The sequence below is a fragment of the Thermobia domestica genome, chromosome 17 (assembly GCF_964235325.1).
Source record: "Thermobia domestica chromosome 17, izTheDome1.hap1.1, whole genome shotgun sequence".
Lineage (NCBI taxonomy): Eukaryota > Metazoa > Arthropoda > Insecta > Zygentoma > Lepismatidae > Thermobia > Thermobia domestica.
In genome coordinates, this window is record NC_137470.1 from 72,502,276 (window position 1) to 72,527,011 (window position 24,736).

The following is a 24,736-nucleotide window of genomic DNA, read 5'->3' on the forward strand; positions in this document are numbered from 1 at the left end:
TTTTATAAAAGTCCTCGCGCCTCCCCAGGGAGGCGCGCTGCACAGTTTGAAACCCCCTGGCGTAAACTAAATTCTCAACTCTCTAACCCTCAGTCTAAAAATGAAAAGTGGTTTTGCTTACCTCTGTGGCCGAGCAGTTCACAGAATTGCTAATATTAATGGGTCAAATGTTTTTGTCATTTCGGGAAAAAAAAGTCAGTACTCAAAAATTATAACAAAGATTCTCATTCATCGTCAGATTTTGTGAACCCACTTGTTCTTGTTTCAAATCATATACAGGCAGTGTTGGGCTAGGTACTCTTTTTGTACCTAGGTACAGGTACAAGGTACTGACAAAAATTGTACCTTGGTACAGGTATTAGGTACTAGCTGGCCAATGTACTTAGGTACAGGTACAGGTACTGATCAAAGTACCTAGGGTACTTTTCTAGGTACGAGTTGCTACCCAAGAATTTTCATATATAAATGAACAGTCGTCTGATATAGTAATATACCAAAAGGGGGGTGGGGCTTTATTGTATATTAGATAAGGACAGTTGAGTTTCGTAGAATAAATGTATATATCCATTTTGTCGCTCAGTGAACATATTTGTATTTTCTGGTTCATTTCCCAAAGTCTTTCGATATATAAAATAATTTCTTTGGAAAATCTGTGTTGAGGTTTGTAACAAAACATATCCGAAGAAAAGTATTGCAAATCAGCCAGAAAACACAAATGTGCTCACTAACCGAGCAAAATTTATCAATTTCATTTTGCTCCAGTTGTTTCTCTCATTTATATCTAAATTTTCGGATTTTTCATTGAGTTTGTACTGCAAAGTATTATTTTCACAACAATTATCAGTTAATACATGTAACTGAAATTACTAGTTTTTAATGAATACAATTTTTGCAGAGTACTTACCAACTAGTTCAGACATGACGAAGAATCTCAAAGGAAAGTACACATGACCGCAAACTACACAATTTTCTTGGAAGCTCAATGTATTTCCTTAACAAAAATTCTATTCCAGGATTTCCCGTACGCTTGAAACCTTAAGTACAACATTGACAGCAAACAGTAAACACAAATAATTAGTTCTAGGCCATTGTTTAAGAAGCGATCTGTTTTATATTATTTGAAAATGACTACTATAAACGCAATTTACATTAATAAAAAAAAATTAGCAGTTTTTTTCCATGGTTCAAAAACACAAACACTTATCCCCTTGTCCCCCACTGCAGCTTTTATTAACACACTGCAAGGCTAAATGGAGGAGTTGGAGTTTCACCAGTAACAAAAATTCAGATTTTTCATTTCTTCTTCTTAGCGTAACTTGATTTTAAAAGTAGTAAAGTTCCAAATATATCGTCAGTTAGACAGTTTCTTCTCGCAGTCAAAATTTGTCCTCTGCTGCTGAAAAGCCGCCCGACTAGTGCAGATGAGGTCAAAATTTTATTATATTTCAAAATGATCTGTTTCACAATTTGGAACGAATGCAATGCTGACAGATCTTAGCTTTTGTCCTCCAAATAGGACAGTACTTGCATTTTGGCTGTGTTACCTGCCGATGAAGGCGTGTCTGAGGAAGGCTTTTGATTCAGTCATTCAAGATGGAGCTTACAAGAGAAGAACATAATTCCATACGCGTGAAGGAGTGAAGTTTCGATTTCACTTGCTACACTAATGGTAAAATAAATTCCAAATAACAGTCATCGCCGTGCAGTTTGTCCAGCGCTGACGCCAAAAGATTCATAACTGTGATTTGCACCACGACGAACCATGTATTTTGAATGCCTGAACTGCCGACATATGCGTGTTAGTTTGGCACAATATTAATTTCTACGGGATGGATGTGAAATGTGTCGAAATGTGTTTATTAATATATTTTGTGTTAGATATTGCAGTATGTATATGCGTTATTTGGGTTAAAGAGCATATTGAACTTTTATTACAGGAGGGATATGGGATAGGAGATGATGAATTTTCCCTTGCATATGATGGTTGCCGCCAGCTGATTTGGCACAATGCCCGGAGTGAACCTCAAAACTTGCCGTGTTGGAAACCAGGAGATATTCTGGGATGCTTGCTAGATTTGAACAAACCTGAAATAGTTTTTTCACTGAATGGAGCATGCCTCAGCCCGTGCACACACGTTTTCAAAACTGCCAGGTAAGTTTTTTAATCAAGCTTCCTTAAGTAAGTTCTATTTCAGACTCACTTAAGCCAATACTTAGGGGAATATCTTTGGTGTTTTTTTTTTTTTTTTTGATTTCGTGGATCTTAGAAAATCGAAAAGTATGATCGCGGTCAGTCAGGAATTCCATGTCTCCCATTTGACGGAGTGGTGCCCTTCATTGCGTGTAGTAAATTAAGTAATGTATGGAATTCTTGTAGTGTACCTAAACAGAGGAATCCCTACGAATCCCCTCTCATGTTTGTAACAACGGCTATTTCACGTATTATATGAAAACATTATTTTGCAGTGTATTTTGTGACTGATAAGTCAAATTGATTATATTAGTTCAGAATCTTGCCAAGTTCAAGTTCCCATTGTCACTGAGTGTCTACTATATTTTTCCCTCCCCCCCCCTCTCTCTCTCTCTCTCTCTCTCTCTCTCTCTCTCTCTCTTATTTTCCCATCCTGCCATTTAGTCTTGAGTCTTTATGTAGTATTATTTATGTAAATTTGACTGTTGTGTATAATGCTATAATTCGTTCTCTGAATTTAATTGTGAAAAGTGCTGGGAAGTTTTGAAAAAATACACAAGTGATTTGCAATATAGTCCGGTTTAATGTTTTCTTTGTTTGTTGTGTCTGTCTTTCCACCTGGAGGTAGAAAATATTTATTGTTTAGTTTACTCTGACCATAGGAGGTGATTCGTCAAATTTATTACCCCTATATCTTTCGGACTGCTTAGCATTTTTCTATTACCTTTATTTAATTCTTCTACATGATCCTAGTCTAGAATCCATCCACTGACTTTATAAAGTTATAAAATAAAAGGTTTACGTACAATGTAAGGATTTCAGGTTTTTTTTGGTGTGTGTGTGTATATGTATGTATGTAATGTATGTATGTATGTATGTATGTATGTATGTATGTATGTATGTACTTACTTACTTGCTTGCTTGCTTGCTTGCTTGCTTGCTTGCTTACTTACTTACTTACTTACTTACTTACTTACTTACTTACTTATTTACTTATTTACTTATTTACTTATTTACTTACTTACTTACTTTATTTATTTATTTATTTATTTATTTATTTATTTATTTTCGATCTGTAAATGTTTCTGCTACCTGGTGATTGAGTGAAATCTGAAAAACATTTCACCAAGACTCAATAGAGAACATCACTGCCGCAGATGGTATTTATTTCTTCTCTCATAGTGTCCTAATCGAAAGTCTGTATTTTTCTTTAGAGTAGAGAAGCACCTTTCAACCTTCGGCGATGTCACCGGATTAATGAGTAAAACTTCCACAAGTTTGGCTATTTTAGAGAACCTTTTCTGATTGTTATTATGCTGAAAGATTCCACTAACTGGTCCAGATCCTGATGAGTTTTTTTTTTAAAAAAAAAAACACATTTTAAATAATGCAGTAACATAATAGAAACTCTCTGGGCCTGCCAGAAAAAATAAATTCTGGGTCTCCTAAAAGTATACTTCTGGCATATTGCAGTTGACAAGAATGCAGGTTAAAGCCCTGTTCTTCGTTACTAAGTTATATTATCTGCGGAAGTTATTCAGTTATATAGCAAATAAATTAAACCCGTTAGCTTTAATTCAATTAATTTAGTTTTTATTAGGCTTCCAAACTATGCTATGAATAAGTGTCGGAAGTCTTATAGAACGGCTATGTCCGTCCGCCTGTCAGTCGACAAATATCAGTAAAAACGGTAAAAGATATCGAGAAGTGGTTATTTTCAATTGATTCAGCGTCTCAACTCTAGTTTCCTTCTTCTTTGTTAACCCTGTATACTAAACAAAAGTGGTTCAAATTACACATTTCCGGTTTCAATGTTTATTGTCATAGAACAGAAACGGTAACAGAAAGCGAGAAACTGTTTCTTGCAAACGTTCCCTCCTCTAGACATCTATTAAATGTGAGACCAGTTTGATGCCTTGTTGATGCATGTTTAATGTGTAACAGTGTATTTGATACAATGATGGAGGCACGGTGGCTCAGTGGCAGATCACTTATCCCTGGTCATGGGGTCCCTGTTTCGATCCCCGGCCAAGTAAGTTTGTGGTGAACAACATCATGTCCGTCTGTTTTTTCTGGTACTCCCGTTTCCTGCCACATTATCATTCCACCAATTGATCCATCTTCATTCATTTGTCTTAATCGCTCGCCTCCCTTCGCATAACGGCCATAATTGCAGAACATTAAATTAAACGATGTCATTCCATTTGATGCAATGATTTCATTCTAATTTCATAATTTTGTAATCCGTAGTTCTTATCCAGGTCAGAGTGATGTGAAAATGTCGTAATGTCTTCTCCATGGGAGTTTCGCGCACGTGCAGGCAGCTATGTTATTCTTAAAAGCAAATTCATTTTTGGTTTGTATAACCATTTTGCTACTACTGTACTGTAGTTATATTTGTCATCTCTGTGTTAGCAAAATGCCAAATAAATTTTTTATGTAAATAGTTTGCAAATTACTTTGAACGGGTCACTGAACACCCTGAATGTTAAGTCTGCTGAAGAAAAATACTAAGCGCAATGTCCTTTGTGTCTGAAGCTCAAGGAATCATCTTCTTACCGAGACTATATAAGATATCTAGTATAGGATTATTCAAAAAGCGTGCCGGTTTTGTTACATCAAATTACGAACTTTATTTTTTCAAAACTCTAACAAAATTCATAAACATGTTCATCACACATTCCGATTTCAGCTTTGGTGAATAACGTCGGGCATATGACCTTCTCTATTCCGCTGGCATGCAATAACTCTGTTCTTGAAAATCGATGACTGCCTGACAAGTTTCCCTTTGGATTTCGCTAACGACTCCTCGAATTTCCTCCTTTAATTCACGGATGGAACGGGGTTTATTGACATACATCAATGATTTAAGAGTATTCCAAAGAAAAAAGTCACAAGGAGTTATGTCGCATGACCTTGGAGGCCATTGCTGGTCAGCATTACGCGAAATGAGGCGATCCGGGAACAGCTCTTGTTTCGCGGGCAGCATGGCAGGCTATAGTAAACTGCTCCATGGCTAGACGCAGACTGAAGAAATGCGAGAAATTCAGATTAAGGCCACAATAGGAATGTTTGTGGGTAGAGCAACAATACAAATCAATGTCTGCAACCGAGCAACAAAGATTTGCCAGACGATCCAAAATCGGTGCGCTTTTTCAATAACTCTTTATAACATATTGTCTGATATCCCACCGGGATCAATCGTGTTCTCCGCTATTAGTGGTGAGAAAGCTAACCAGTTGGCCATGAGTGAGCCCATATTTTTGTTTGTTCTTGTACTAATTACACGTTTCTTTACTTCATTACAGATCAGGGTTTTTTGCAGCTGCGAGTTTTATGTCTTTCCAGCAATGCGAATTTAACTTCGGAAGTCGGCCATTTAAGTATTCACCGAAAGACACGATCTTCCATAGCTTTAACGACCATGCTCAGTTAAATGCTGAGGACAAAGTAGTATTGCCAAGGTAAGTTTGGAATTGTAGTTAGATTATAATGTATAAAGGACCCCGCACTTTTCTTATGGAAAGTGGCTTTCGGCTAATGTTCTTGAAACTTCGCTGGTTGATAGTTCTTAACATGTGGATCAAAAGTCTCAATGGGCACAAAGACCTAAATCCACTCCTTCCCCCCCAAAAACCGCCTCCAAATAGCTGGGAGGGGGGATTGAACTGATTTCAGCATGTAAAACAATTTGTTGTTTTAATCAACTCAACAAGGACCCCAAACAACCACATGTTAGACTATCAAACTACCCCACTTGACACCGCCCTTTGCCCCCCACATCCCCCCCCCCCGCGAATTACCTTACGGATGTTCTATATTACTGTAGTTTATAGTTGCGCGTATGTGTTGAAATACCTACAGTTTTGGTCTTACCGACGATATAATGGGTTTCACGTATCGCTGATTACGAATCTGAGGTGAGAGTTCTAGAATTCAAGATGGATGATCAATATGGCGGATCAAAAACACGAAACTCCGGAACGTAGCCACAAATAGCTGTTTACTAGGGTATTTTGTGTCGTTGGTTACGAATCTGAGGTCAAAATTCTTGAATTCAAGATTGCAGATCCAATATGGTGGATAAAAACGTCGAAGCCACAAATCGTAGTAGACTAGAGTGTTTTTAGATCGCTGTTTAAGTACGCAACATTCCTTGATACTTCAGTCACCATGTAGAATTATTCTTCACCCTTGCCCTTTACCAAAACCCACCACAGATATCTTAATGTTGAACGGTGTTAAAAGAATTCATCAATTATCTGTTCATTATTTTCATCATTTCGGTTTGCAGCATCTAATGTGGTACTTAGCAATGAGTCATCGGGATATCTAATATTCTGTAAATGTCGTGCATGGCCTAAATACCACAAGACACTTGCAACGCACATGAAAATAACGGGATGGTATCTGTTCAAAATAGCTCCAGCTATGCGATATAAACTATTCAGTTTCTTTGCATGTTGCAGATTCAACGTCTGTGCTAGAAACTTAAAAACAGATCTTAGATGCCCATTTCTTGCCTCGAGTATTCATCGACTTTTAGTAACTAGCCGAGAAGTATTCGCTTCTTCTGTTGATAGTTGTCTTTCACGTGGCAATAGGAGTGCGGGCATTATATGATCAATTCCTAAATATTCCAGTAAAGGAATTGCATCGCGGTATCCTCTGTCTACTAACACAATGACCAGATTATGATCAAAATGTTATTCAAGGTTACTACTGTACATGTCAAAGCGGTGCTCGTACATTAGGTACATGTGCGCACGTTGCAAGTGTCTTGTGGTATTTAGGCCATGCACGACATTTACAGAATATTAGATATCCCGATGACTCATTGCTAAGTACCACATTAGATGCTGCAAACCGAAATGATGAAAATAATGAACAGATAATTGATGAATTCTTTTAACACCGTTCAACATTAAGATATCTGTGGTGGGTTTTGGTAAAGGGCAAAGGTGAAGAATAATTCTACATGGTGTCTGAAGTATCAAGGAATGTTGCGTACTTAAACAGCGATCTAAAAACACTCTAGTCTACTACGATTTGTGGCTTCGACGTTTTTATCCACCATATTGGATCTGCAATCTTGAATTCAAGAATTTTGACCTCAGATTCGTAACCAACGACACAAAATACCCTAGTAAACAGCTATTTGTGGCTACATTCCGGAGTTTCGTGTTTTTGATCCGCCATATTGATCATCCATCTTGAATTCTAGAACTCTCACCTCAGATTCGTAATCAGCGATACGTGAAACCCATTATATCGTCGGTGAGACCAAAACTGTAGGTATTTCAACACATACGCGCAACTATAAACTACAGTAATATAGAACATCCGTAAGGTAATTCGCGGGGGGGGGGGATGTGGGGGGCAAAGGGCGGTGTCAAGTGGGGTAGTTTGATAGTCTAACATGTGGTTGTTTGGGGTCCTTGTTGAGTTGATTAAAACAACAAATTGTTTTACATGCTGAAATCAGTTCAATCCCCCCCAGCTACTTGGAGGCGGTTTTTTGGGGGGAAGGTGTGGATTTAGGTCTTTGTGCCCATTGAGACTTTTCATCCACATGTTAAGAACTATCAACCAGTGAAGTTTCAACAACATTAGACGAAAGCCACTTTCCATAAGAAAAGTGCGGGGTCCTTTCTGATACGAAAATGTGTATCTGTCAATAATAATGATAATAAATAAATAAATAAATAAAATAAATGTATAAAATAAAAACAATACAAATATTTTCAAATCTAGTAATTTTTCGTCATATCTTTGCTTTAAATGAATGAAGAAATTATGTCCTGAAAAACGCAAGAAAATTTCACTGTGTTCGAAGTAAAGCTGAAACCGCATACAAGTGTGTCGCGTTCCAACACTTATAAGCTCTTTGTATACGCTGCAATAATTGGACATTTTCTTTACATCCCCAGAATGCTACAGACGCTTAGTAACGTTAGGATTGTGAAAATTACCGGTATATTTAAGAACTAGGATTTCGGTATTACTCATTTTTCTACCCCCCCCCCCAATCTTTTTTAAACTTTACAGACCAAAGTTTCTTTGTATATGGAGGGTGGACCATTTATCTTGAAAAGCTTTTGTAACTTATAAACTAATACATAAAAAGTGCTGAAATTTTGTACCGTGCAAATATCGACAAAGAGACATTGTTTGATTTACTCCGCAGTTCCACCAGACAAACAGTATTTCCAGCTCAACATGAAGTTTGATTATTTTTAAATGACACAAGCCATATTACATGTTTCAAATCTACATTGGAAATGAACACTTACAACACCACATTTATTATTCAGTGTTGCCAACTAAGGACGCTACGGTATCAATCGTCCAAATTCTGGAGTCTTGTACAACAGAAATATATTGTATGTGGGGCAATCTACACCCAGTTTCAAAAAGAATATACGTATTTCGAATGCATATATTTATTAAACTTTAACACATACGAATATGAAATTTTACACACATTTATGAACCTTTCAAGTTCAAATTACAGTTCAAAGTTCAAATTACAGATGTTCAATATCAGCGACACGAACAATATCACATCGATACTCAAATTCCTCCCATACTCGGGCAAGCATGTCCTGCGTCATTGATGTAATGACAGCACGGATCCGGTTCTTCAACTCTTCCAGGTTCTGTGGGAGTGGTGGCACATAAACGTTGTCTTTAACGAAACCCCACAGGAAGAAGTCACAGGGTGACCGTGGAGGCCAGCTGAGACATGCTAAGTCGCCAGCTCCTTGACGACCAATCCAACGGTTCGGTAGAGTTTCATTCAGATATTCACGCACTTGGCGACTCCACGGGTGCCCCGTCTTGTTGAAAAATGAAGAAATTGTCTTCGTGCAGCCTCGGAAACAACCAGTTTTGTAACATAGCGAGATACTGCTGACCGTGTTTCTATTAAAGAAGAATGGGCCGTAAACAGATGATCGGGATATCGCACAAAACACATTGACTTTGGGCGAATCTCGTACATGTTCACTGACTGCATGTGGGTTCTGTAGGCCCCAAATTGGAACATTTTGCTTGTTTACCTGACCACTAACACGGAAAGTCGCTCCATCACTGAACATGATGCGTTGTGCAAAAGTGTTATCATTGTAATAGCATCCAGAATCTCGTTACAAAATGCCACACGTTTGCGTTTGTCACCAGGACGTAGAGCTTGTAACAGCTGTCACTTGTATGGCTTCATAACCAACCAACGTCTCAAAACACGCCAAATTGTTGTTGTCTTTGTTGTTATCGGCACTTGTAACTCCTGACTGGCACGACGAGTTGATCTTGAAGGACTACGTTGGAAAGCAGTTTGAATTCGTGCAACATTTTCTTCAGGAAGACGAGGATGGCCAGGACTCTTTCCTTTACATACACATCCTGTATCTACAAACTGTCGATACCATCTGCGAATGTTCCACCCATTTGGAGGATCAATTTGGTACCTCAACCTGAAACGTCTTTGCACTGTAATCACGGAATTGCACTTCGCAAACTCGAGGACACAAAATGATTTCTGCTGCGGAGTAGCCATTTTAAACATATGACGGTTACCAAGAAAAACAGAAAACTGTCATCTAGCGGCTATTAATATAAACTAGACTATGTATTCGTTTCTCCAACAGCCGAGCCGAGGCGCATCGATCGATAGTTTGGACAAAATAATTCTTCGTAATACATATATTCTTTTTGAAACAGGTTGTATTTCAAATCATCCAATTTCAGGTTAAGGGGTCGCTGTCAAAACTTACTGGTTTCTAATTTTTATACAGGAGATTGTACTATATTTAGAGGATAAAAACAAGCATTCATTCATTTATAGATCTTTAGTTCGTTTATGACCGGTCATTTTGTATAAGCGCATAAGCCTATTTTGCACCGTACAAATGTTTGGAATGAACACCGTTGCTTCATAATTTTTCAAAGTATTAATTTGAAAGAAATACAACTTAAAAGAAAATTAAATGTACAAAATTTTATATCTAGTGCACGCTACAAATACCTGAAAAAAGCTTGTTCAATTAAGTTTTAAAAACGTAAATTGTTATTTTTAAGATTAAATTTTTTTATAAAATCAGTTTTTTCCCTAGATGTAAGCGTTACGGTATACTACAGGGTGTCTAATACACAATCCAACCCGGAGTTTGGGGTAGTAGAATTTTTGAACCTGAAGCGGTACACAAATACTGGTTATACCAAAATGAAACCTTGTTCATGCAGATATTTTTAAACTAGGAAGCAACGATTGAAGTACACTAGGAAAAACACAGAGTTGCCAGATGTAACCGAAGGTGTAAATCAATTTTTTTTGCAAAACATGTAAATTGACTCGTAACTCATACGTATGGATGTTCTATCGTTAATTTTCAGTTTGTTTAGTTGTAGTAGCTTGGAAACTATGGAGCAGAAAGTTTTCACAAATTAACACTCTGAATTGGCAACCCTGCTGATGTTTCAGTGCATCGAAAGGTGTGTTAAGGATCTGTCTACATTATGCAATTCCTGAAAAACAACGAAAAAAAATACTTTGAAATTTAATGATAAAACTTTTACTTACAAGCACCCGACAACACTGCTATTCATTTCTATGGGGCTCCTCAAAGCAAGAGGTATACAAGAACAATTCTCGAACTATTCAAGACCTGGAAACGAACATGCGCAGTGCCATTGAAAACATTAACACTTCTACTTTTTGCTGCCAACCTAGGGAAACATGTGAACCAGTGTTTGAATCAAACAGCGGTCAACTCCAGCATCTGCTGTAGGGCTGGTAACTCATTTCTGATAGTAGCAGCGTTGCCGGGTGCATGTAAGTAAAAGTTTTATCATGATAATTTCAAAGTTTCTTTTTCATTGTTTTCAAGAATTGCATAATGTAGACAGCTCCTTAACACACCTGTTGACGCACTGAAACATCAGCAGGGTTGCCAATTCAGAGTGCTAATTTATGGAAACTACGATTTTTTTCTAGTTCCCCACTACAGAGGCCTCATGCGATTAGTTATCGGTGGAAATGAAAAATTCTTTTTTTTTTCTGCTCCATAGTTTCCAAGCTACTTTAACTAATCAAACTGAAAATTAACGGTAGAACATCCATACGTATGAATTATGAGTCAATTTACATGTTTTGCAAAAAAAAAAAAAAAAAAAAAAAAAAAAAAAAAATTTACGCCTTCGGTTACATCTGGCAGCATTGTGTGGTTTCTAGAGTACTTATATCGTTGTTTCCTAGTTTTAAAATATATGCATAAACAAAGCTTCATTTGGTATGACCATTATTTGTGTATCGCTTCAAGTTCAAAATTTCTACTATTCCAAACTCCGGGTTGCATTGTATATTGGACATCCTGTACTTCCTAAAAAGTTCTATATATGAGACATCCTTTCTTTGTTACAGGCCTTCAGTCATTGCGTTTCGAAAATCGGCTGTATTCAACCTGAAACGGCCAAAGTAATATATATTCAAAGTACTTTAGTGTCGAGTACTATGGTTATTACGAATAAACAGGGATAAAGCAGAAACAGGGGCGGACCAAGGCAAAATTTTCACCCGGGCAAAGTGACTTTTTGTCATCCCCCCCCTCCATCTCCCTAATCCTTGCCTATATTTTACATTTTATTACGGTGGATTTTAATATTTGAAACGCATTTTCAAAAAGAAAAATTAATACTCAAGTACATAATATAGGTACATTTAGTACTTAAAAATATAATATGATATTAATTACATTGTGTTTTTTATTATTATTACTTATGTACTGATATGTGTAAACACAAAATAATATCGAACAACATTTATTGAATACTACTAATGGTGACATGATGGCTGTTTTTTCATAATGCCGCTTCTAATCCCCTCTAATGCTGTTGCAGAATGGTATATTCGATTTCACAAACACTGTCGAAATGGTTGATTTGGCAAGAAGTGTACATAACGAAACAATAACACCTCCTAGACACTAGGCCGACAGTTTGGTACGGCAGTGTCGTTTCTAACAAACCAAAAGTAAGTGATGTATTTACTGTTTCCCTCCACTACCATTTTAAAAGAGTAACATATAAAATCTAATAACATTGATTGCCTGGGAAAAGTTCACAAAGAACATGGCCCGCTATAAACAATACAAACTCCGCCTCCACTCTTTCTTCTACATGCCATGTCTCCATTTATCGATACAGCCGCCGTCACCCCCCCCCCCCCCAGTACTATGAAACTCTCTTCTTCCATGGTGGAAACTCTCTTCTTTTTGACGCTACTTTACAAGAATATAAACCAAAAAAGTCTGTAGAAAACACTTATAAAATTCACTATTTGAGGCTCGTTTTGGCGCCCCGGGCAGTCGCCCTGGTTGCCTGGCGTTCATTTAAACATTAGCCTCATGTCATGTAATTTAGGATGTGGCTTGAGATAATGGTACCAATGTGGAAGCACTCGAAGTGCTCAATAATAGAAAAAGCTATATTCCGAAGTACATTTTAAAGGAGTAAGAACCCAGGTTTACTGGTGTGATTCGAAATATACAATATCATAATTATAGTAATCGACACTACGAACATATTAAGTATTAATTATCCTGCAATTACAATCCAGTTTTCGTTTCGTATTCTTCCTTTCGAACTATTCATACACAGCCAGCTACAATGCTTTATATTGTGTAATATAAGGTGTCGCAGCTCCAGCACGCGAGCGGAACGTACTTTATAATTTCAACTTCAGGATTAACAGTATGCGAGCAGTCACACGTGAATAAACAACAAACATATTAAGTTTCTCTTAATCTTTAGCTGCAGACAGATCCATGGGGCGGCAAGTATTTTAAATAATAGAGACGAATTTAATATCCCAGTTTATTTGTAGAAAGTAAAGTTACAGTTGAAGTCCGTCGGTTAATTTAGACTTATAAATGCCGAAAAACAGATTTACCGACGGACTCCCGAGGTTTATAGTATGACGTGCGTCTACGAAGTTACATCAGTTTTTGGAGAGACATCACATTTATAGTAAATGCTAAAAACGTGACAAGTTTCTGCAACTTACGTCAGATCTTATGACTATTTTGTACTTTTGTCACCAATGTTAACTTTCCTTTTGTGCACCCAGCATTTTAGCTGCCTGCGCACATAGACTCTAAGTATTTTCCCTTTTCGTACACATTTTTTGTTATATTAAAAAAAATTGACACATTGATATTCAGTGCTTAAGTCCTCATCACGTGTAAGGCCTGGTGACCATTTACTAACAACATCTCCAAAAATCTTTCATATCCTGTTCTGAATTACCCCTTTGACTTTGTCTCACCCTTGAAGTCTCTTCTACGTTATATAATGTTAATAGGAATTTTCCAATGAGAATATTCTATCATTGGGATTTAAGAACACACAAAACACACATATTGAACAGATGAAATAAAAGAAACAGACATATATATATACAATATAAACAATTGGTAACTTCACAATTAAGAAGGGGAGATCGGCCGTCCTTTTAACATTCCATAGCATAATTAAATATTATTAACCAACATCAACAATCACATAATATTCAGTTAAAGAAAAAAATAAAAATAAAATAATAAGATGTACGGCTGTAACAAAGGTTTCCAGCCGATGTGTTGCGCAGCCCTATTGAGTGTGTCGCGAAATTTTAGAATTTAAAAACGATGAAACATCTCATAATTATTTAAAATCAATTTTAAAACAGACTGTACCAGCCAACATCTCCAGGGGCATCAAAAATGCTCAAGTGTTACATAATCACTACTTTATAGAAACTTGTAGTCTGACACTATTATAATTTATGTTATTATTAATAAGAAAACTAGCAAGTGTGTTGCGATGTCGTGTCGTCAGTCGAAAAAGGTTAGGAACCACTTGCTCAAAAGATTGAATCATGTGATTACTTCAATAAGCACTGCCAGCGGCTTGGAAACAACTCTATCACCACTTGCGATCCTGCTCGTTTAACAATAAAATATTGCCTATTCTGAAACATTCTTAGTAACATTACTCAGAACTTACTACTCGTTCTACAGTGTGATTACAATTAAAGTCCCACTTTTCAAAATGCTGTATATAAAAAAAAAAAAAAAAAAAAAAAAAAACGCTGGTCAGAATGACTTCAAATTTGAACTGAATATACTCGAAGAAGAGGGAAACGGTATGGCATAAGAAAAAAAAAAGTACAGTACATCAATAGATGGTGCCGTAAGGGGCATAACGAAAGTGGATTCGACTACAAGTGACATTGGCCCAAGGATAATTAAAAACCGATTTTCCCGTCCAATGCGGTACGACCTTGCCGCGGTGAATAGGCTTTCTTTCCACTAACAGTGCCACAATTATTGAATCACTTGGAAGTTATTTTTTCCGTCACAAAACCGAAACAATCATACACATTGAGGAGTACAGTTGATTTAATCTGCAACTCATGCCAAAGCCGTCATATTTCGATTCAAAATGTCACTTGTAGCCGAATACACTTTCGTTATGCCGCTCACAGCTCCATCTGTTGATGCACTTTGGAACTTGTTTCCTTATGTCATACCGTTTCCCCCTTCTTCAAGTATATTCAGGTCAAATTTGAAGTCATTCTGACAAGTGGTTCTTTCTTTATAGCATTTTTAAACCGGGACTTTAATTATAATCACCCTGCATGTAGATTTTTTTTAAGAGAGAGAGAGAGAGGAAAGATAAAACCTCTAAATTTTGAGTTAAGTTGATAATAACAGGAGAAACAGCAGTATTTTTGTTTTCAAGGTACCATGCGAAAGCGTGGTCGGATGAAAATTCTCTATGCTCTCATATCAGATTATATTCAAAATTTTGTCTTTCTCTCTCTCTTTTTCCTACTGGTTCCATCAAATGGAATATTATTTTTGTGTGTTCTAGAGTGAGTTACTGTACACTAAATGAATTCGAGCCAATAATACGTATCTAAAACAATAATGAGCTGTGATGCTACATTTTCTAAACGTCTCAGATGGACTAGAAGGTGAATGTTCAATGTAGTTGTGCTTCGTCAGCGCATCAGTTTCGCTGTCATCGTTTCTGGCTTTCTTGACCCACGATCTTTTTTTAAGTAGACCACACTCTTCTGCACTACATTTGACCAATGCGGATCAATCTTAACCCACATCAGGAATTGCACCCGGACCCGCGCGCAATGAAATTGAACGTGCTTTCGTTACTTTATGTAGGAACTTCCGTTCAAGAAGTATTTGATTTGGAAAAATTCACCTTATTATCAATTATACTAATTAAAATTAACATGTGTGTAAATTGTTTTATTTTGCTTTCTTTCAGACACATACGCTTAGAACAATTACGGAAACTTAGTGTAAGGGAGGATTCTTGCAGTTTGTGCTTCGACAGACGAGGATCAGTGCGCTTGCTGCCATGCAATCACAGGTAGTATTATCACAATAATGTATTACCATTAATCTAATCATATAATCTAATAATGTATTACCATATATCTAATTCATAGATTACATTATATTACAGCTATATTATATACGAGGCTGTCAAGAAAGTAACAGACGTTTTGAAATAACAAAGTAATAGAATGAACAAACCAAATTGTATTATATACATTTAAAAGGTACACTCTCAAGCTATTTATCAGCACAGTTGCGATAGAAGTCTGCCACACGCGATTTCAATCACTGGCTTACACAGGCATGCAGTTCGGCGTCAATATTAAGCATTGTGTAGCGAGCCATGTCTTCATCGTTGGGAAGAGGTGGTACTCGCTCGGCGCCAAATCCAGGCTGTATGGTGGGTGACCGACCACCTCCCTTTTAAAACCCATCTAGCACACAATTTATGGCAACCAAGCTTTTCCATCAGAATTTCATTCAGCAAACTCCGTGAAATTTGGGGAAAATGTTCAGCAATTTCCATAATCGTGAAACGGCTTGCACGAATTTTGTCGTCGATTTGCCTCACTAGTTCATCAAACACAAGGCTAGGCTGACCACTGCGGTCCTTATCGTGAACACTGGAACTGCCTCACTTGGCCTTCACTCTTCACTCATTATTCCACCTGTCCATACACTTCACACAGTTGGCGATGGATTTCAATTGGCTTGTGCTTTTTTGCCAACAAAAACATAATCAGAGAAAGCACAGTAAGAACATCACAGTCCTCACGTTACCATTCCTTGCTTTCATTCTCAGAGATATCAATGCTGCAACCATAATCAGAGGATGTACAAAGAATTTAAAGTAAAACATGTAATAGAAAGTTGTGTATGATTTTTTTTTTAATCGTGTGTACTAGATTTATAGATTTATTATTACTAGTCGATACTAGATTTATTATTCATCATAGCATGAATTATACATTATTTCCTTATCCTTATTAAACTTTGTTACTGTATTAAATATTAATACTCAATTTAAAAATCATATTCAGTGATTATAATAATGAGAATTGCCCATTTTTGTATTTCCATTTGAGTATTTTTACTGAATATTACCTTTTCAAAATGTGTCTCACAGTCTAAAAATTTATTTTGGTAACATTATGAATAGATCGATAATAAATTCATCAATTGAAGTAACCCAAGACAAATGAAGAACAATCTTACTGTTTCGACACTGGATTGTCTACTATTTATTTATTTATTTAACTTTAAAAGGGAATACTCTACCCACTTACAAAATTTTACATATCAGTTTTATCATAAACTTAAATTGCGCTCGTGAATTTTTGTAAGTCTCTTAAAATAGGCAGTTTGGCAACAACGTATTCAAAGGGGAAAGAATTGGAGTAGGAGTAGTGAAGCTTTCTCAACAGACTTCGCTATTTTATGTTTGAAGCATCCAGTTCCTATTTTGTATTTCCGCAGTGGTATTTTCAGAATAAAATAATGTTGTGACAAATGCAGAAAACTTAGTTAAATTACACACACTTTTCGACGAAGAACGAAAAAATCGTAAAAAGCGTGGAGGGTTGTTAAGGAGTTTCCTAACTATCAGTGCAACTGAAAGATAACTCTATTTTTGTTTCGATAGCCGTGTTTGTTCTTTCTTTATGTTAAACCTGGTTCGAATCCCACTTGGTGATTTTATTCATTTTTTTAAAAAAGTTTTCCGCTGTATTTGGTTTACAGTTTCTGATTTTGTGATTTACTTCCTTTGTTTCTTCAGAAGTCACGTTTTAGGGAGTCGCTAGGGGATCACAAGGAAATGAATAATAGAATTTTTTCGTGTTTTGACGGTACATAGATGTTATTGAAATGTGCTAATCGTTTATTCTTCCTCATTTTCAAGTACTCGGAAATTGGCAAACAGTTGAACTTCCAGTGGGAGCTTCACCTTTTTCTCCTTAATGGGTGCTCGCTTGCGAATGCATCATTTATCTTCATCAATAAGATATAAGAAGATTTTATTAAAGATTCGTAATTCAGGATATAATTTACACCCGTAACTTCTGAGACAAAACAGGTTTGAAAGCATTGGAAAACACATCTCCTTTCCACTCCCAAGATACTTAATGTGGGACCTTTTGAGATAAGGTGATGGCCAGTTTCTTGGAACTCTGAGGTCATTCTCATGATGGACCCAGTATCGAAAGGTACTACAGTGCACGAAGCATAATATTCAGACGTGGAAATGGGGTAGAAAATGTGAGATCACCGTGGAAAGCTGTCTGAAATTGTTTTGATGCACAAAGACAACAGAAAGGTTATGGGTATGATAGCAAACTTCAAAGAAATAAAATGTTGCCTCACCAGATTTAGTTCTTTCAAAACTTTTTTCTGTTTCTCATCTTTAATTTTTATTTACTTATTTTTTTATTTATTTTTATGTATTTCTGGGCATTACCGACATCTAAGAGCTTAAGTCCGTCACGTATGAGGGATAACATCCTTCGGCGAGCACGTTATCCGAGGAAGGGAGAAAAGAAGTAGAAAGGAAGGAAGCAACTTGGGACTCTATGTTACATGCCATACCGGCATGTTCCTGGTATGAATGAGGAAAACCCAGAAAAAACCTCACTCAGGATGGCTCCACCGAGAAACGATCCCGAGACCGTTCGCACCAAAGGTGTTTTGCAGCTTAATAACACTAACTGAGAGTAATTGACTACGTTGTATTAGTGTTGAAGGTGGTGTTATGGCTAATAGTGACTTCATGAACAATAGAACTCCAGATTTTTTTCACGTTAAGACAAATTTGGATCGATGTAAGAAGTCTCTCACTGAGGAGGAATTATGTTGGAGAATATAGAAATGTTTCACGCCTGTGCAACTTTCTATTTTTTGTTAGGTTAGAAAGTTGTCAATCACCCCATGTAGTGCATATAATTAAAAAAAAAAAAAAAAAAAAAACTATAAAGGCAAGGATAGCAGAATTTAAAAAAAAACCCGAGTGGGATTCCAACCAGGGTAAAAAAAAATGACTTTCAACATAAAGAAACAACTTGGCACGCACGGCTATCGAAACAATTGTAAAGATTTCCTTCAGTTGTGTTGATAGTTAACAAACAACTTACATCACTCCTTGTATTTTTACGTGTTTTTAAGCGTGTATGTTTTCTTAACCTACAACAAAGTTCTCTGCATTTCTGAAGGTAGTATTTTGTTCTGGAAGTAACATTGAATTAACAAAGAATTAACTAACTGAGTATTTAAAACAATAAACTGTGATCTATGTTCGGAAGCCTCGTAATTTTTTTCCTTTTACTTCCCTTTCGAATGTGTTTCTGTCAAACTACCTATTTTAAAGAACAGAAAAATTCAGGCGCGCAATTAAGATGTGGAGGAATGTACAACTTGAAAATTTCTCAATAAATTTAACCCATGTTTCTAAATATTTTTCTTATCCTTCATTCCAGGGGATTTTGCTCCTCCTGTGCAACATTGTTAGTGGAATGCCCTATGTGCCGTGCTTTTATCAAAGAAATAGTGAGGGAGGAGAACAATACGTGACAAATGCTGTTAGTCAAGTAAGTAACAAGAATTGATATTAACTTAAGTACCTTCTCAGTTTCTGTATTTCTAGTTTGGTCGAGTGTGAAAGAAAACTTGGTTGTCTTTGGTAGAAGAGCTAATGAGAAATTGTGTAAAATAAGTTTAAGCATTGCTCGTACCTAAGTTCAACAGCAGTAAGCAAGCAACTACGTGTATTGTGAATTTTAATGAACTAAGTGAAATAAGTGAAATTTGAAATAAGTGAAACATGAAATAAGTGAAATTTAAAAGTTCATAGCTCCACTACTATGGGACCTATCGTAGTTGGGTCAAGATATCACTGAGGAACTGGTATATAAACTATGCAAATATCTACCTTTCCTCCGGTACTTGCACAATCATTTTTGATGAGTTGAGTTGATTTTGAATTTAACGTCCCTTTCAGCAGCGAGGCTATATGAGACGTGGACCTACTGATTAACGTGGAATCCGAACCACATGAGCTCCCGCCGGGAATCGAACCCGGGTCTCCCACGCCAAAGGCGCGTATGCTAACCGCTTAGCCACGGAGGAGCTCTCACAATTATTTTTACAGAGGCTGTTTGGCAGTACTTAATCACTCTCCACCTACCTCTCTAAGAATGGTTGTGCAAGGCTCTGAAGGGTGGATATTTGGATAGTTCACATGCTAGTTCGTCAGTGATGCCTTGACCCGACTGCGATCGGTTCTATAGTAGTGGAACTATGGACCTTTAAAGTTCTGTACGTTTTCTGCACTCTATAACTACGAAGTTATGCACCTTCGACCACACAGTTCCATATAATGTTTTTCTCTTATTTTGATGTGAGGAATCTATTCCCAAAATATTGTGTCAAATTTTTGTAACACTCTGCATAAGATAATTATCTTGAAAAGAATTTGTGTGTACACTGCTATTTGTAAAAATGGTAACAACGAGAAAGAATGTTGCAAACCAAGGATACTATAGTGTTACATCACAAACCTCCAAATTTTGAAAGCCTCTACCTCACTAATGGCACAACTGAGACGGACGAAGTATTGCACATCCAAAGAACCTTAGCGTTGAATCATCATATCATAAATATTTATGTGCTTTCCAATAGATAAACAAATCATTTTGCCGTTTACAGCAATGAGATTTCTCAAACCGTTCCGTAGAAATAATAAAAAATGTTAAAAGCTGCCAATACTGTTTAAAATGGCGTATTTGTAAAAGAGTGTTTGTAATGATAGTTGTTTTCCTTTTCTTTGGAAAAAGGACACTGCAACAATAGCTTTTGGTAGTTGTAGTTACAAGTCCTTGCAGCCACATAATTTTAAGCAGTATTGAAAATTTGCCCAGTATTTATGGTATCTCCGGCATGTTCGTTCTAAATGGGAAAATGATTTGATCGTCTATTGGAAACCATTTAAGTACTTAAATACGATAATTATGTAAGTATTCTTGTTGTTGTAAAGCCTTTCGAAAAAAGTCAAATTTTCAACCTCATGTAACTTTTCCCCGTTTTTTCATGTTCATAGTATCCAACACCAAGGTACTTTAGATGTGTATTTTCTCATCTGTCTCAGTTGTACTGTTAGTGTGGTAGAGGCTTCCACAATTTGAATGTTTGCGATACTGTAGCGTCCTTAGTTTCCAGCAGTGAATAATAAATGTGATATTGTAAAAGTTCGTGTCAATATATAACCATCTATATAATGTGAAATATGTAATAATATGACATAGTGCCATTCGAAAAAACATATCTGAACTGTCCGGTGCTTATGACAAATCAGATAGGCCCTTTTAGAAAAAAACATTCCAAAATTAATAGCGCAAGTGACACGAACAGGGTAATGCACATCCAAAGTATATTAATGTCGAATACTCGGAATGTTTGTTGCACAAATGTTGCGTGCTTTTGTATTTAACTTACCTTTCATGTGCTGTTTGCTTTAACATGTTAGAAATATGGTAGCTAATTTAATTTAGTCTTTAAAGCGTTGTTTGGAATCTATGAGACATTGTTGTTGACCAACTTTTGACCTGAAGTATCATGGGACAGTATTAAGCATTAAGTGCCATTGCTTTAAACTGTAAATATTTTCTCTGTGACTACGATCATTTGTGGACTTATCGTTTTGAATATCGCTGGTGTGCATTCTTTAGTCATATGATATATTGATCTTCCCTTTCTTTTCAGATTTTCTACAGAATCAAAGATCCCTCTGCTTTTCGTATGGATGGAGAAGAGTCTGGTCTTGCTCTATTTTATCTGCAAAAGCGCAGATAACAAATTTACCCATCGTATTCTTCACAATGATTGATTATGAGAATTTCAATAGAGCAAGAAAGTGTGATCAGTTGAATTGTTTTCTGTATCACAAAAGAATGTTGTTATACTTGTATAAAAATTAAACAGTATTAACTGTACATATGGTGTTTTGTTCTTGCGAAATGTAAAACCAAAACTGAAGTTACAATGCCTTTAATTTTGTTTCAGTGATGCTCCTTGACTTCAATTTATTTCCAAGTAATTTTCTACTGGTTTGATAAATATCTTTTAGTACTTGTATTCACATTTAAGTAACATTTCATAACCGAAAAGGCAGATAATCCAATTTGTTTTGATTTAAATACTGTACACAGTAATACAGGCTCATAATGAACGTCCCTTCAGCAACAGTTCAAAATTTTATGTAACTATATTTAATGTAATACAACCGATTCAAGAACGAAACACTATTTCGTTTTTCCAACCTGCAGAAGCGTTCACTAAAATCTTTATTTGCTACTATTTGTGTGTGTGTTTCATTAGTGAACACTTTAAACCAGTTTCTGAAGTGTTACCATGGGGCTCAGAAGTCACGTAGATTTTTTTAAATTGCTGCTACAGAATGTCGCTATTCTAGAGAAAAAAAATAAACACTTCAAACTACCGAGTGTCACATCCAGACCCGTATTTATTGTGCACCCCTGTGCTCTAAATAGTTTGCCGCCCACCCCCCTTAAAACGACCAATATTAGAGTTGAATTCATTGTTTTTGGGGGCGCTGAGATGAATAGTGACAGTTAGAGACCCAATTCAACTTCAAGGTCATATTTCACTCCCCATGGAGGCGGCGAGATTTTAAAAGAAATAGAAAACGACAGATATTATTGTAGAATTCATAGTTTTCGAAGTCGCTGATTTGACGGTATCAGTTTTTATGATGCTCAAGTTCATCCTCACCCTTGAGTGGGAGTGGAAAAGGAAGAATTTTTTAAAATAATCAGATAAACTAGCTAATTAGTAACTACTGTAATTAGAGCGAATTAAAACGTGAACATATTTTCTCGTGCTTGCGCGTGATTGCACGTTGCTAGTTTTAAATATTACTTTATTGTGAATCTTTAAAAAATCCAAAATTCTGCCGCCCTGTGCTCGAGCACAGAATAGCACTTACCTAAGTACGGGCCTGGTCACATCACTTAGTTTCCTGATACTGTGTATGGGGTGCAGGTTACACACTAACACACACACACATATGATATATAGATAAGGTATTAATGAACTATACTATTATAGCAAACTCTAAGAGGTGATTTCTCACATCCAAATAGGAGAAAATGTTCATATGAACGTATGGGGGAAAGTACACGTTTTCAGATCTGTCCAAAATCGTGGGAAATCTAAGTTTGACCACGCGTTAATTTGAATTCGAGAAACCATGGAGTGGCGGTACATATCAGAGTAAAGCGAGTCATTCATACGCAATGCAAAAATGCATAATTCTTCGGTGTGCAGAGGATCCCTACAGCATATAATTCCCACATATGTTCTCAACATAATTTACAAATGTGTTCTGAATTTAAGGTGGGTCCAAAGAAGGCAGAAGGTAAGCCTTGACAACAGTGGGCACGGAATGGTTTTGCTGGAAGTCGGAAGTCTTAGAAACCGCCAGTATCACGGTTTCCTGTGTTCGGAATAACACATACTGCGATGTATTTTTTCACGGTATACTTCACGACGATGATGATGATGATGATGATGATGATGATAATGATAATAATCATCATCATTATTATTATTATTATTATTATTTCATCTGAAACAAAACTTCGCAGCACGCATTATGCAGTAGAACACGGAGACTGGTGCTGGCGGTCTCTTAACACTTCCGACTACCTGTCGAAGCATTCTGTATTCACTGCTGTCAAGGCTTATCTCTTGCCTCTTTGGATCCATCTTAACATCAAAGCATATCTGAAAATTCTGTTGAGAAGATGTCTGAAAATTATCCCCTGCACACCCATTGTACGTTGACGAAGTAAACATTTTTGAACTGCGCATGTGCGACTTGCTTTACGCTTCGATTCCGTTGGGGGTAATCGGTCGAAAAAGTATAAAACGCTTTATCAAGCCAGCCACCTTGAATGAGGTTTTCCTGTGTTTTCCTCATTCATACCAGGCAAATGCCTGGATGGTACCTAACATATAGGTCCTAGGGCACTTCCTTCCTTCCTTCCCTTTCGCCGGATAGTGTGCTCGTCGAGGGACGTCATCCCTCAAACGTAACGGGCTAAATGCCCATAGGTGCCGAAAGACCAGAAATCTAAATCCACGCTTTACGCTAATATGGACCACCACTCCACTGTTTCTCGAACTCGAAATAAATGTGAGATAAAATTAAGTTGTTTTTCCACGATTTTGAACAGCACTAGCTCTGAAACTATGAACTTTTCCCCATAGGTTCATATTAAGATTTTCTCTTACTTTAATGTTGCGCGAAAAATGGATTTGTCATACCTAAGCTATACAAGCACTGAAGTTCCAGCTTAGGTCTATATTCATACTTACCTGTTGAAATACGTAACATGTCCAGCACGTGGTGTATCAGGAAAAATATGAATACTGCTTTTAAATGTAAGTATTTATCTTGATGTAGCATTTCAGTTCAGACATGTAGTGTATCAAGCAATTGCTTGGATGATTCGGCACTCTTATCGAGAATGTTTTGTATAACGTGATGTTACTGAACGACGCGCTACATGTCTGAACGGATAATGGCAGGGATTTTCCTACACTTCTCAACACACCCCCGAATTTCGATTGACACCTTCCTTTCCCCCCAAAGAATTTCGCTCCACATACTCTGTAACACCCCCATAATTGAGATTGCAATCATTAGTATACTCAGAAAACTTTTGTCAGGCTTCCGTGCTTCTTCGAAAGACTGCAGATTGGTAGCAGCCATGCATTTCAGAAAAGATCTGTTTTATTCATTACAACTTTTTTTTATTATTATTTAACATCTGCCACACCCATCATCTGGAGTTTTTTCTTCGTTCACTTTATCTGTGAAGAGTGAGCTAATGATAGAAAAAAAATGTGTCGTCTTGATTCCTGGAAACAAACAGAAGGGAATCGCTGGAATGTTGAACAACACAACCTGTAGCCCCCACCCACAGCAGTTTCTCCTTTTCAGCGAGGGAGGAAATAAAAACTATTCCAATGTGACATATTTTAACTCTGGTTATCAGAGAGTGAGTGTACTTTGAGTGCGATTGCTTACGACTATTTGCCGTAGTTTTGGGGATTATGAAAAGAACAGGAAATA

General features: G+C 36.8%; 1 protein-coding gene across 3 annotated transcripts in view; it reads left to right on the forward strand.

Moving 5' to 3' along the window:
• Positions 1-21,569, forward strand: part of LOC145673723 (RING finger and SPRY domain-containing protein 1-like) — a 124,250-nt gene extending 102,681 nt beyond the window's left edge. For all 3 annotated transcript variants that reach the window (XM_081743436.1, XM_081743435.1, XM_081743434.1), the window contains exons 10-14: positions 1,938-2,152; positions 5,500-5,655; positions 15,518-15,622; positions 19,059-19,169; positions 21,340-21,569. In XM_081743436.1, coding sequence (XP_081599562.1) covers positions 1,938-2,152; positions 5,500-5,655; positions 15,518-15,622; positions 19,059-19,152 — 570 coding nt within the window. In that variant the 3' untranslated portion in view covers positions 19,153-19,169; positions 21,340-21,569. The remainder of the gene's footprint in view (positions 1-1,937; positions 2,153-5,499; positions 5,656-15,517; positions 15,623-19,058; positions 19,170-21,339) is intronic.
• The last annotated feature ends 3,167 nt before the right edge of the window (positions 21,570-24,736 follow it).